Genomic DNA, 11,849 nt, shown 5'->3' on the forward strand with positions numbered 1-11,849 from the left:
GTCAGTTTAATGGGACTGGGGAGATGGCTCAGAGGTTAAGAGCACTGGCTGCTCTTGCAGAGGACCTGGGTTCGATTCCCAGAACTCACAGGGTGGCTAACAACTGTCCATAACACCAGTTACAGGGGATCCGATGCCCTCCTCCGATCTCTGCAGGCATTGCATGATATGGGTGCACTTACCTAAACGCAAGCAATACATGCATACACATAAAATAAAAATAATAAATAAAATATTTTTTTAAAAAATTAATAAATAAAATTTAAAAAATATATTTCTGAGAGTTGCAGTAGGGTTTTGGTGCATACTAGGAAAATGCTTTACCTTTGGACTACACCCATAAGCCCTTAATTTATTTAAGTTTATGTAATTTGATGCTTAAAATGGCCATGGTGACAGGAGAACCCTGTCTCAAACAACAACAAAAATACCAACCAACCAAACAAATAAAAAACCAGGTATGGTGGTGCATTCCTTGAATCCGTGCATTTGGGAGGCAAAGGCAGGTAGGTATCTGTGAGACTGAGGCCAGCCTGGTCTACATGGTGAGGTCCTGACTAGTCAGAGGTATAGGGAGACCGTGTCTCAGGGTCAGTCAGGATACAGTGGCCTCCCCCCTTCTAAGTATTTTTAGGAGATATACTCCTTTCCCTTCAGAGTTCTCCTAACCCCTCAGCTCTAGAAATCTCTTTTCTTGATGCTTTGAGCTCATCAATGTCTAGTCTGTCCTTTGTTCCCTGGTCTCATCCTCTTCTTTTCATCCTACAGGTCGACAGGGTCATCTTGTTTGGCGAGAGAATGGATAGCATACAGATAAATGTAGCCAAACAGATTTTCTGGCAGCATGTGAATTCCAAGTGTTTGTTTGTTGGTATTCTTCTACGAAAATCGCAGTACATGTAAGGATGCTTGTTCTCCTTGCAGATATTTCCTATCTGTTCCTTCCAAAATGTGGAAAGCTCTCATTTGTTTGGTACTTGTTATCTCTTGCCTTCTTTCTTTATTAATTCTGTTGGACTTCAGGTTCTAGAATCTTCTTTGAAGTCTTTTTACCCCTTTGTGGTGTGCTGCAAATTGGACGCATGGTCTTGCTCGTACTAGGCAAGCACCCTCCCACTGAGCTATACCCCAGCCACATAACTCTATAAAAATGCAGAGGTGGTATTGGGAGGTAGCTATATAGTCCAGGCTGGCCTAGAATTTGAGATCTTCCTGACGTCACAGGGCAAATTTTGAGATTACAGGTATGAGCCACCACACCTGGCTCCAGGCATTGCTTCTGATGCTTAAGGACTGTTTCTTTTTTTTTTTTTTAATTGTATTTGTTATTTTTATTTTATGTGTATGCATGTATTACCTGCATGTAGGTAAGTGCACCCATGTCGTGCAATGCCCGCGGAGGTCAGAAGAGACTGTCGGATCCCCGGGACTGGAGTTATGGACAATTGTTAGCTGCCATGTGGATGCTGGGACTTGAACCCCAGTCTTCTGCAAGAACAACCGGCGTTCTTAACTGCTGAGACATCTCTCCAGCCCCTAGTGACTGTTTCTTCCTTTGCCAGATTACCGAATTTGAATCCCAATGATGTGACGCTCTCAGGCTGTACTGATGGAATACTGAAGTGAGTACAGTGTGGGTGTTGGAGGGGTTGGATGCTGTGTTAGAATGCCCTGAAGAGGTTCTCTACCTGCTAACTCATTCACTTATTTTCTAAGCAAGATAGTTTATTTTCTTTTATAGATATCCAGGCTTAGCAGCAACATGGTGTTGTAAGGACTCGGGCCTTTACTATCGTATTCTTCCACCACCCTCAACAGCTCCTACCTCGAGGCTAAAGATGGCTGCTTCAGCTCTGTCTTGCATCCATCAATGTTTGATTATATTCAGTAAGAAAGAAGAAAGGGCTGGAGAGATGGCATAGTGACTAAGAGCACACACTTCTCTTACAGAGTTCAGTTCAGGTCTTAGCACCCATGCCAGGTGGCTCACAGCTGTAAGTAGCTCCAGGGGATCCAGTGTCTCTGTTTCTTGGGCCCTGCACTCAGATGTGTGTGTGTGTGCACACACAAGCACACACACACACACAAACATACACACACCCCTCCACAGACACACATACAAACACATAAAGTTTGTTTTTTTGGGGTTTTTTTTTTTTGGTCTTTTTGAGACAGGATCTCCCTGTAGTCCCAACTGGCCTGGAACTTACTGTGTAGACCAGGCTGGCCTTGAACTCACAGAAATCACTGGCCTCACACTCAAAGAGATCTGCCTGCCTGTGCCTCCCTAGTGCTGGGATTAAAGGCATGTGCCACCATGTGCCACTCATATGACTGTTTCTTAAATCTTTTATAAGCTATAAGCTATCTCTCTACTTTTTCTTTAAGTTACAACCTATACATCCCTTCTTAGTCTTTGTGAATAGTTGTTCCTATATAAACTTACATAGTGAGTTCCAGGACAGATGCGGCTACAGGGAGACCCTGTCTCAAAAAGACTAAAAAAGAAAAGAGGTAGGGGAGATTGCATAATTGCTTTTAAGGAAATGAGAGTGACGTCACTGGCTTCTCTTCAGTTCTCTCTTTCTCTCCACCGCCCCCCCCGTCTACATGTGTCTCTGTCTCTCTCTTTCTTTCTCTGTCCACTCTCTCTCCCTCTCTCTGTCTGAGAGGGTCCATTGTGTTTAGTTGTATATCCAGAGAAAACCCATGTGTTTGTGCTAATTCAGAAGTCTTTACTTTGTCTCACTCCACTATGGCCTTCTCCCTGTTTTCTTCCCAGAATTGTCCTTTGGATGCCATCCATGCCCTTTTCCTCCTGGGAGGCTTCAAGCAAATGCCTTTACTGAGGGAGCTTTTGTAGTTGGTAGAGTTGATCCACCCAAGAAAGGGATTGTCTTAGCCTTTACTCTTTAGCTCAGTCCAATTTGCTCTGGTCTAATAAATCTTAAGTTACTGTGCACAGTGGGAGGGGTTGGGCCTGGCCCTCTTTTCCTTCATGTCTCAGTTGATTTTAAATCTGCACTCATAGCTTTGTTTGTTTGTTTGGTTTTTGAGAAAGGGTCTCATTATATAGTCCAGGCTGACCTTAACCCATGATCCTCCAACCTGAGGGTGAGAATTGCAGGCCTGAGCCCTCAGGCCTGGCCTTATGGCGTCTTCTTAACTGGGCAGCCTAACCTGGACATATCATTGTTCCCCATTGCTCTTGGAAGACCTTCCCAATGCTGACCTCTAATAGTCTGTTCTCATTGTGCTTTTTATGTTAGGTTCATTGCAGAGCATGGGGCCTCCCGACTTCTGGATCATGTGGGCCAACTGGACAAAGTATTCAAGATTCCCCCACTCCCAGGAAAGACACAGGTCCTGACTCTCCAGCCACTGGAAGAAGATACTCCAGACCCTTTGGCTTCTACTCCCCAACATGGGTCAGTCTGAATTCTGTGCCTTTGTGAACTGGGAGAGCTGCTGTTCTAACTTGGAGGAATTCTATGACTGTCATTCTGTCTGTTAAGATGGCACTTATTCTGTCTTCAGAGGGATGCCTCCCCCTTCCCAGACAGGGGCTTCCTGAAACAAGTTCAGCTTGTGAACCTGTTCCTTTCTTTCCTAGGGAAAGGAGGTTTGATTGTGGGGAGGTCATCAGGCTCCATGGCCATATAGCCAGAGCACAGACTCTGGCTTTGTTATACTGGCTTTGCTAAGTGCTAGTTTGAATCTCGGGCTAGTTGTTTAATTTTTCTTTTTTGAGACAGGGCATCACTGTGTAGCCCTGACTTTCCTCCAACTCACTTTGTAGACTAGATTGGTCTTGAACTCATAGAGATCCACCAGTCTCTACTTTCCAAGTGCTAGGGTTAGAAGTATGCATCACCATGCCTGGCCGAGTTGTGGTATTTCTTAAAAATGTAGTTAGTGGGGACTGGAAAGATGGCCCAGCAGTTAAGAGCACTGTCTGCTCTTGCAGAGGTCATTGTTTCAGTTCCCAGCACCCACATGGCAGCTAAGAACCATCTGTAACTCCAGTTTCAGGGGATCCAGTGTCCTCTTCTGACTTCCTCAGTCATTGCATGACACAGGTACACTCACATGAATGCAGGCAATACACTCACACCCATAAAATAATAAATAACATTTTAAAAAGCATAGTTAATGATAATCATAGTATTTACCTCATTGTAGTATTGTGATGAGCAAATACTAAATGTATAGTAATGATTTACTGTAGAACAAGGCCCGCAAGAGAAAGGCAAGTGGAACTCACGCACTACACGTCTGTAGTTGGGACCACAAATAGGTTATTCTCTGGGGCCTGCAAGACACCCTTCTGCTGTCTGTTATACGGGTTTGTGTCCAGTGTGCCATAATTACCCTAGAGGCTATGGACTTGAGGGAGGCTGATCCCAACCCTCTACTTACCGGCAGATGGCGCAGCATCCGGCTTTTCATTTCATCCACTTTCCGGGACATGCACGGGGAGCGGGACCTGATGCTGAGGTCTGTGCTACCCGCACTGCAGGCCCGACTGGCCCCGCACCACATCAGTCTGCATGCCATTGACCTGCGCTGGGGCATCACTGAGGAGGAAACCCGAAGGAACAGGTATAGGGCCACAGGGAAGAGGGGCTGGGTCGTGCATGACGGGCTTGAGTGACAGAACTCGGGTGGGCAGGGTTGGGACTGCAAGGACAGATGAGGGTGCAGGCAGGGTGGCCTCTTGGATGCCAACAGGAGCATTGTGTCTCAAGTTTGCTTAGTGTGAGCCAGTACCCTGTCTCTGTATTTGTGTCTGTATGCCCTGAAACTGTGTCCAGTGACTCCTGCATGTCCCCTAATCATGCCTGCAGACAACTGGAAGTGTGCCTCGGGGAGGTGGAGAACTCGCAGCTCTTTGTAGGGATTCTGGGCTCCCGCTATGGATACACTCCTCCCAGCTATGACCTGCCTGACCATCCTCACTTCCGCTGGGTAAGGCAGATAAGGTTGGAGATGCTGGGGAGGAAACCGGAATGGGGAAAAGCCAGTTTTCAGGAACACGGGATGATGCACAGTCAGGTCTTCGAAGTGAAAACAGGCAGAAGACGCTGCAAGGCCACGGCCTAGGTGAGGCGGTTACTGTGAAGAGTGTCTCTGGCATTGAGCAGGGATGTGAGAGGGATGGAGGTGGGTCTGCTTCTCTTTTGCCATCAGACAGATCTGGTTCTTTTTTTCTTTTTGGACATTTTCAGGATGTGTGACTTTGTTGGAAGCAGCTTAGTCTAAACTAGCCTCAGTTTCAACACATATTAAATAGAAACAATGTCCGTATTTCTAAGGTTACTATGAGAATTAAAATTTTATTTAGCTGGATGTGGCCATACACACCTGTAATACAGCTACTTAGGGGGTTGGGCAGGATGATCAGGAGTTCTAGGTCAGCCTGGACAACTAAGTGAGATTGTCCCAGAATAGAATACAAAGGCCTGGGAATGTAGCTTAGTGGTAGAGTACTTGCCTGGCATATGTAAGGCCCTGAGTTCAATCCCTAACACTGATGGGGAAAATGTATTTTAATATGCTCAGTACCTGTCAATCATTCAATAAATGTTAACTGGTAACTTGTGTCTGGAGAGAGGGAGGAAAGTTACTGAGATAAGGGGGACCTGGGGCCTTTGAAGGGCTCTAGGGGTAGATTGTTATGATTTGGAACTGAACCCACCTGTGTCTGTCCTCTCCTTGCAGGCCCAGCAGTACCCATCAGGGCGCTCTGTGACAGAGATGGAGGTGATGCAATTCCTGAATCAGGACCAACGTTTGCAGCCTTCTGCCCAAGCTCTCATCTACTTCCGAGATTCTGGGTTCCTCAGGTACCTTCTGTTGCTACCAGGGCAGTCTTCCTTCCCGGAAGGCCAGGCAGGTTCAGTCTTCTGTCCCCAACATTCAGTGCAGAAAGAGAGAAACAGGACTCAGAGAGCATGCTTTTGCAGCCCCAAATCAGGTCTCCACCTGAGTGAGGAGTTTCAAGGAATCCCAGCCTTAGCTCCCGACGGGTACCAGGAGGCTGGAGGCTAGAGTCTAAGTCTGGCCCCATTCTTGGGGTATCTTTGGTGGTCAGCTCTGTGCCAGATGCCTGGAGACCTGACTTTATTTCTGAGTCAAAAGCAGCTGCACATCGGATCTCAGAACTGAAGAACTACCTGAGCAGACAGAGAGAAGTTACCTGTCGCAGGTGAGCTGAGGGAGGTGGAGAGCTCCTGTGCGGCAAGGCGGGCTGAGGCCAGCCGGGCCACTCTGACTGCTTGTGCTTGCTTTGTCTGGAGGTACTCCTGTGAGTGGGGAGGTGTGGCAGGTGGCCGGCCTTATGTCGAAGGGCTGGAGGAGTTTGGGCAGTTGGTTCTTCAGGATGTGTGGAACATGATCCAGAAGTTTTACCTGCAGGTCAGCAGGAGTACTGAGGGGAACAGTGTGGTCTGGGAGGGAAGCGAGCTGGTGAAGCTTACATTTGAGGCCTGAATGTCCTGGGGAACATGAAAACATAGATGGTCCATGCCCTGTGTCACCTCAGCCTGGGGCCGAGCTGGAGAAACCACCATCCACCTCAAATGATGACTTGATCCAGGCCACCTTTCAACAGCTGAAGAACCCACCAAGTCCTGCCCGGCCACGCCTTCTTCAGGACACAGTGCAGAAGCTGATGTTGCCCCATGGAAGGCTGAGCCTAGTGACTGGGCAGGCAGGACAGGGAAAGACTGCCTTCCTGGTATGAGTCTCAGGGGCCTAGGCAGGAGAGAGGGCTTTGGGCTAAGGAGGTGGGGCAGGAAGGTTGTGTATCACATCTACAAAATGCAAAATGTGAACCTGTTTTTGTTCCTGCCCCATCCAGGCATCCCTTGTGTCAGCCCTGCGGGTTCCTGATCAGCCCAAAGGGCCCCCCTTAGTTTTCTTCCACTTTGTAGCAGCACACCCTGACCAGGGTCTTGCTCTCAACCTTCTCAGACGCCTCTGTACCCATCTGCATAGAACACTGCGAGAGCAGAGTACCCTCCCCAGCACTTACAGGTGTGTGCCTGCAGTTAGCCAGCCTTGTTGCTCTCCCCACCTCCCCACCACTGACCCTGACCTCCCCTCCACACAGAGGCCTGGTGTGGGAGCTGCACCAGAGGCTATTGCCCAAGTGTGCTCAGTCTTTACAACGTGGCCAGACCTTGGTTCTTATTATTGATGGGGCAGATAGGTTGGTGGATCAGAATGGGCAGCTGATTTCCGACTGGATCCCCAAGTCCCTTCCCCGGGTGAGTATGAGGAGGAGCTAAGGTGGGAGACAGGTTGGAGAGATGGATACCAGGAGGTTGGAGGGGAGAGGGGCCTCCTGAATGTTGCTGCCTTTTTTCTCTACATTTGTTTCTTTCTGCCAATGTCACAGCGAGTACACTTAGTGCTGAGTGTTTCTAGTGACTCAAGCCTGGGAGAGACCCTTGAGCAAAGCCAGGGTGCCCATGTGGTGGCCCTGGGGCCTCTGGACCCTTCTGCTCGGGCTCGGCTCGTGAGAGAAGAGCTAGCACTGTATGGGAAACGGCTGGAGGAGTCACCCTTTAACAACCAGGTTGGACCCAGACGAGGACTAGTTGGGATGTGGGGTGGTTATGAAGCCATGAGTGCAGCTCCTGAGGCCAACCAGATTGCCCTCCCCACCCCCATGGACTAATCCTTTGTTTTCTCAAGACCTGTCTGCCAAGGGAAGTTGTTTATAAGTTAACTGAGATTTCTCATAAGATCACCCAGACTTTTCCATGGCAAACAGTCCCCCTAGGGGGGCATGAGCTGTGGTTAACATGGGCTAAGCTGAGCTGTGGAAGTGTTTCTGACAGGAACTGACTGGGAAATAGGAGGGTGGTGTGTTTTGGGGTGATGTCATGAACACATCTCCTGATGGGACTCTCAGAGGAGGAGCCAGCTGGCTTTCTGTGGCAGAGATAGGCTATGGTGGGCTCCATAGTCCCCATGCTGATCTTCCAATTCTCATCAGATGCGGCTGCTGCTGGTAAAGCAGGGGTCAAGCCTGCCCCTTTACCTGCATCTTGTTACTGATCACCTGAGGCTCTTCACACTCTTTGAACAGGTTGGTTATTAACCTATTTTCCATTCACTATTCTGCTTCTTGGGCTCTGTTCTTCATCCCTATCTGTATTCTTTGTTGCTGTGATAAAATACCCTGTCAAAAGCAGCTTAGGAAGGAAAGGTTGCCTTTGGCTCACAGTTCGAGATTATAGCCCATCATGCCATGGGGCAGCCGGTCACATGGCACCTGTAGTCTGGAAACAGAGTGTGTGCTTGTACACAGCTTGCTTTTTCCTTTTAATTAGTCCAGGACCTCAGCCCAGAGAATAGTGCCACTCACAGTGGGTGGGTCTTTCCATCTCAAGTTCTCAGGATATGAGCAGGATAAAACCAGATTCTTGACCAAAACATCATATGAATGAATGTGCCCTGTCCCAGTTCCTGAGAGGGTATTCTCTGAAACCCCACAGGCTTGGCCTTCACTGCCTGCATTTCTCTCACCTTTCCTGTCTTCAGAGTGCCCACCAGAATAGCCTGTTAAGCTCTGTTTGCAATATTCAAGGGCTTTTCTAACCCCAAATTCCAAACTCTTCCATCTAGCTTTGTTTATAGCATTCAAAGGCTCTTCTAGCCTGAAGTTCCAAATTCTTCCACAGTCCTCCCTCAAACCAGTCAAAGTTAGAACCACTTAGTTTGTCACAGGAGTAACCCCACCTCTGGTACCATTTATTTTCTTCATTTCATTTCCTGCTGCTGTGATAAAATACTCTGACAAAAGCCACTTGAGGGAGAAAGGGTTTATTTGGGGTTACTTTCCAAGATGGTGAGAGAGTCAGGAGGAGCTTGGGGCAGTTGGTTACATTGCATCTAAATTCAGGGTGCAGAGGGGGATAAATGCGTGCTGTTACTCAGCTCCCTTTCTCCACTCTTATAGTCCAGTATAGTACCAGGGATTTGTGCCACCCATAATATGTGGTCTTCCCACCTCAATTAACACAGTCAAGATGATTTCCCACAGACATGCCCAGGGATCAGTGTTCCCAGTGATTCTAGACTCTGTCAAGTTGACAGTTAACATTAGCCATCACACTAGTCTTTCCTCTTTGGCTGCCTCTAGTCACCCATTTCCCTTCTGGCCTCTCTCCTGTTCCCTCCTGTTTTTCCTTCCCTGTGATTCTTGCTGCTCAGCCCCCTACCATACTACCAAAGCCACCTCTCCTCCTCCGTCATCGACAAAGTCGTCTTCTTCCACTCACAGGTGTCTGAGAGACTTCGATCCTTGCCTCCCACTCTCCCCCTGCTGCTGCAGCACATCCTGAGCACCTTAGAGCAGGAGCATGGCCCTGATGTCCTTCCACAAGCTTTGGCCACCCTTTTGATCACACGTAGTGGTCAGTGTAGGGGAAGGATGGGAGGCTGAGGGCTCAGCAGCTGGGTAACCTTAGTTCAGCTGGAATCTCAGCCAGCAGTGCCAGGGGGAATTGGGTGTGATGGAAATGGGTTCACTACGTGATTTGGTTTGAATGCGGTTTTCAGGTCTGACTGTGGACCAGATGTATGCAGTGCTGAGTATGTGGCAGATTCTGCCCAAAGGGACTAAGAGCTGGGACGAAGCAGTTACTGCTGATCATAGTGCAGGCCCTTACCCCATGGGCCCATTTTTCTACCTTGTCCAGAGTCTACGCAGGTAAAGATCCCCCGGCTGAGCTCCCACTGGCCTCAACTGCCTTCCCAGTTTGTGCACCTGTGTTTCTTTATTTTTCCCTCTGTATACAGCTCCAGCACTGGCCTCTCGGGTCCCGAATGCTCCTTCTCTGGTTACCACTCTGCAGTGGGAATGGCAGCCCATTGCCATACCAGCATGTTCACTGAATGACTTTGCTTTCTCCTTCCTTACCTCCCTCCTCTCCTCTTGAGGGCAGTTTACTAGGGGAGGGCCCTGTGGAACGTCCTGGTGCCCGTCTGTGTCTCCCTGATGGGCCTCTGAGGACAGCAGCTAAACGTCGCTATGGGAAAAGGCCAGAACTAGAGAAGACAGCACACGTCCTCCTTGCAGGTGATTGCAGCCCAGATGAGCATGGACACTCAGTAAGAAGCTATGCAGCCTGGACCTGGAGCTCAGGACCATGCATGGTCCTCTCCATCTGCTGGCCTGGGTAGATGACTCTGCTGTAGCCCGGGGACACTCTAGGGTCAACCCTGCTCAATGTCTATTCTTACAGCTCACCTCTGGAAGACATGTGATCCCGATGCCTCAGGCACCTTCCACAGTTGTCCTCCCGAGGCTCTGAAAGATTTACCTTACCACCTGGTTAGTCCCCAGACCCTACAGACGGACACCTTAGTCCATGCATCTGCTTTGGCTTTTCTTAGACCCCTTTTCCTTTCTCACCAACATCACCATTGTCATTAACCTCCTCACAGACTCCCTCTACCTTCATTGAGTTTTCCTACTCTCCTGTCTCCAGCCCTTTATCTCAGATCCTGGGTGTAGGTCCTGGCTGCATAGGCAGGATCTGAGACTAGTCTATTCCTCCTCACCAGCCTCTTCACATCCCTAACAAATCCAATCTGCCCTCCCCAGCTCCAGAGTGGAAACCGTGGCATCCTTGCAAACTTCCTCACCAATCTCCATGTGGTGGCTGCATATCTGGAAGTGGGTCTGGTCTCAGATCTTTTGGAGGCTCATGACCTCTATGGTAAGATCTGTCATTGAGTCTCTTCTCTTTGATATGGGATGCCCTGCTCCTTGGGGGAGGGGGAGGTTGTTAAAAAAAAAATCACAGCTTTGGGGTATGGTGGTGCATATCTTTAATCCCAGCAGAGGCAGAGGCAGGTGAATCTCTGTGAGTTCAAGGCCAGCCTGGTCTACATAGTGAGTTCCAGGACAGCTGGGGCTGCAGGGAGACCCTGTCTCAAAAAGAAAAAAAAAATCACAGACAAATTTCCATTCCAAGTTGAAAATGCCACTAGTGTGAGCAAGTGATTCTCAGGACACTTTTTATTTAGACGTCTTACTGTTTCTCAGAGTTTATGTAGTGTACTTCAAGTTATCTAGGAAGTTTCTTCAGACTGCAGATTCTGAGGTCACTAGATTCAGTTTCTGCAGGGCTGCGGTGGGACCCGGAGCTTTATACCTTGTATAGATATTTCTGATGTGGGCTTCAGAAGGTCATACTTTGAGACAGAATTTTAGATACATCATATAATTTTACAACATGCTGAGGTTAATGGAGTCTAGGCTGACTTCCCAGTAAGACTCTGCTTTTTTTTTATGTTACAACATTAAACATATGCTTTATTTGTTAAAACAACATCAATTTATATGTAGGTTTAAAATTGTTTTAAAATTAATTCAATGCATTCTAGTCAAAATGTACATGAAAAGAATTAAAGAAACAGGATTCTTTAAATAGACTCTTGGATGTCATTACACACCATTTCCAGAGATCAACACTAAAATTTTAATATATTCATAGAATAGCACATAAATATAACTTTTTTTAAGTTTTAAAAAAACTTTATTGACAATTTTATACATGCATATAAGTTATTTTGGTCAAATCCATGCCCACTCCCTCCCCTCCAACACCTCCCATATCTCAGAGGTAACCCTAAAATCTTTTAAGGATTAGATACAAGCTCCCAAAAACTTTTGACATTTTTAGCCTTTGGAACAGAGTATGTTGCTAACAAGCCCAAGGACATTTTGACTTTTAACCAAGAAACTGGCTACATTTCTTTGGGGTCTTTTTACCCTAACTGCCTAGCCAATTCCTACCTCCTATTCTTATCACATCATCCTCTGAAGG

The 11,849-nt window shown here is 47.7% G+C and overlaps 1 protein-coding gene across 2 annotated transcripts in view; it reads left to right on the forward strand.

The window, feature by feature from the left end:
- Tep1 (telomerase associated protein 1) overlaps positions 1-11,849 on the forward strand; it is a 69,643-nt gene that overhangs the window by 34,962 nt on the left and 22,832 nt on the right. For both annotated transcript variants that reach the window (XM_008832562.3, XM_029563324.1), the window contains exons 15-32: positions 769-899; positions 1,563-1,622; positions 3,270-3,428; positions 4,426-4,602; positions 4,848-4,968; positions 5,722-5,846; positions 6,095-6,208; positions 6,300-6,417; positions 6,545-6,739; positions 6,863-7,038; positions 7,115-7,271; positions 7,403-7,582; positions 8,006-8,098; positions 9,296-9,428; positions 9,574-9,724; positions 9,960-10,093; positions 10,260-10,348; positions 10,622-10,736. In XM_008832562.3, the coding sequence (XP_008830784.1) occupies positions 769-899; positions 1,563-1,622; positions 3,270-3,428; positions 4,426-4,602; positions 4,848-4,968; positions 5,722-5,846; positions 6,095-6,208; positions 6,300-6,417; positions 6,545-6,739; positions 6,863-7,038; positions 7,115-7,271; positions 7,403-7,582; positions 8,006-8,098; positions 9,296-9,428; positions 9,574-9,724; positions 9,960-10,093; positions 10,260-10,348; positions 10,622-10,736 (2,428 nt within the window). The remainder of the gene's footprint in view (positions 1-768; positions 900-1,562; positions 1,623-3,269; positions 3,429-4,425; positions 4,603-4,847; positions 4,969-5,721; positions 5,847-6,094; positions 6,209-6,299; positions 6,418-6,544; positions 6,740-6,862; positions 7,039-7,114; positions 7,272-7,402; positions 7,583-8,005; positions 8,099-9,295; positions 9,429-9,573; positions 9,725-9,959; positions 10,094-10,259; positions 10,349-10,621; positions 10,737-11,849) is intronic.

The sequence above is a fragment of the Nannospalax galili genome, unplaced genomic scaffold, assembly GCF_000622305.1.
Source record: "Nannospalax galili isolate Female #2095 unplaced genomic scaffold, S.galili_v1.0 scaffold196, whole genome shotgun sequence".
Taxonomy (NCBI): domain Eukaryota; kingdom Metazoa; phylum Chordata; class Mammalia; order Rodentia; family Spalacidae; genus Nannospalax; species Nannospalax galili.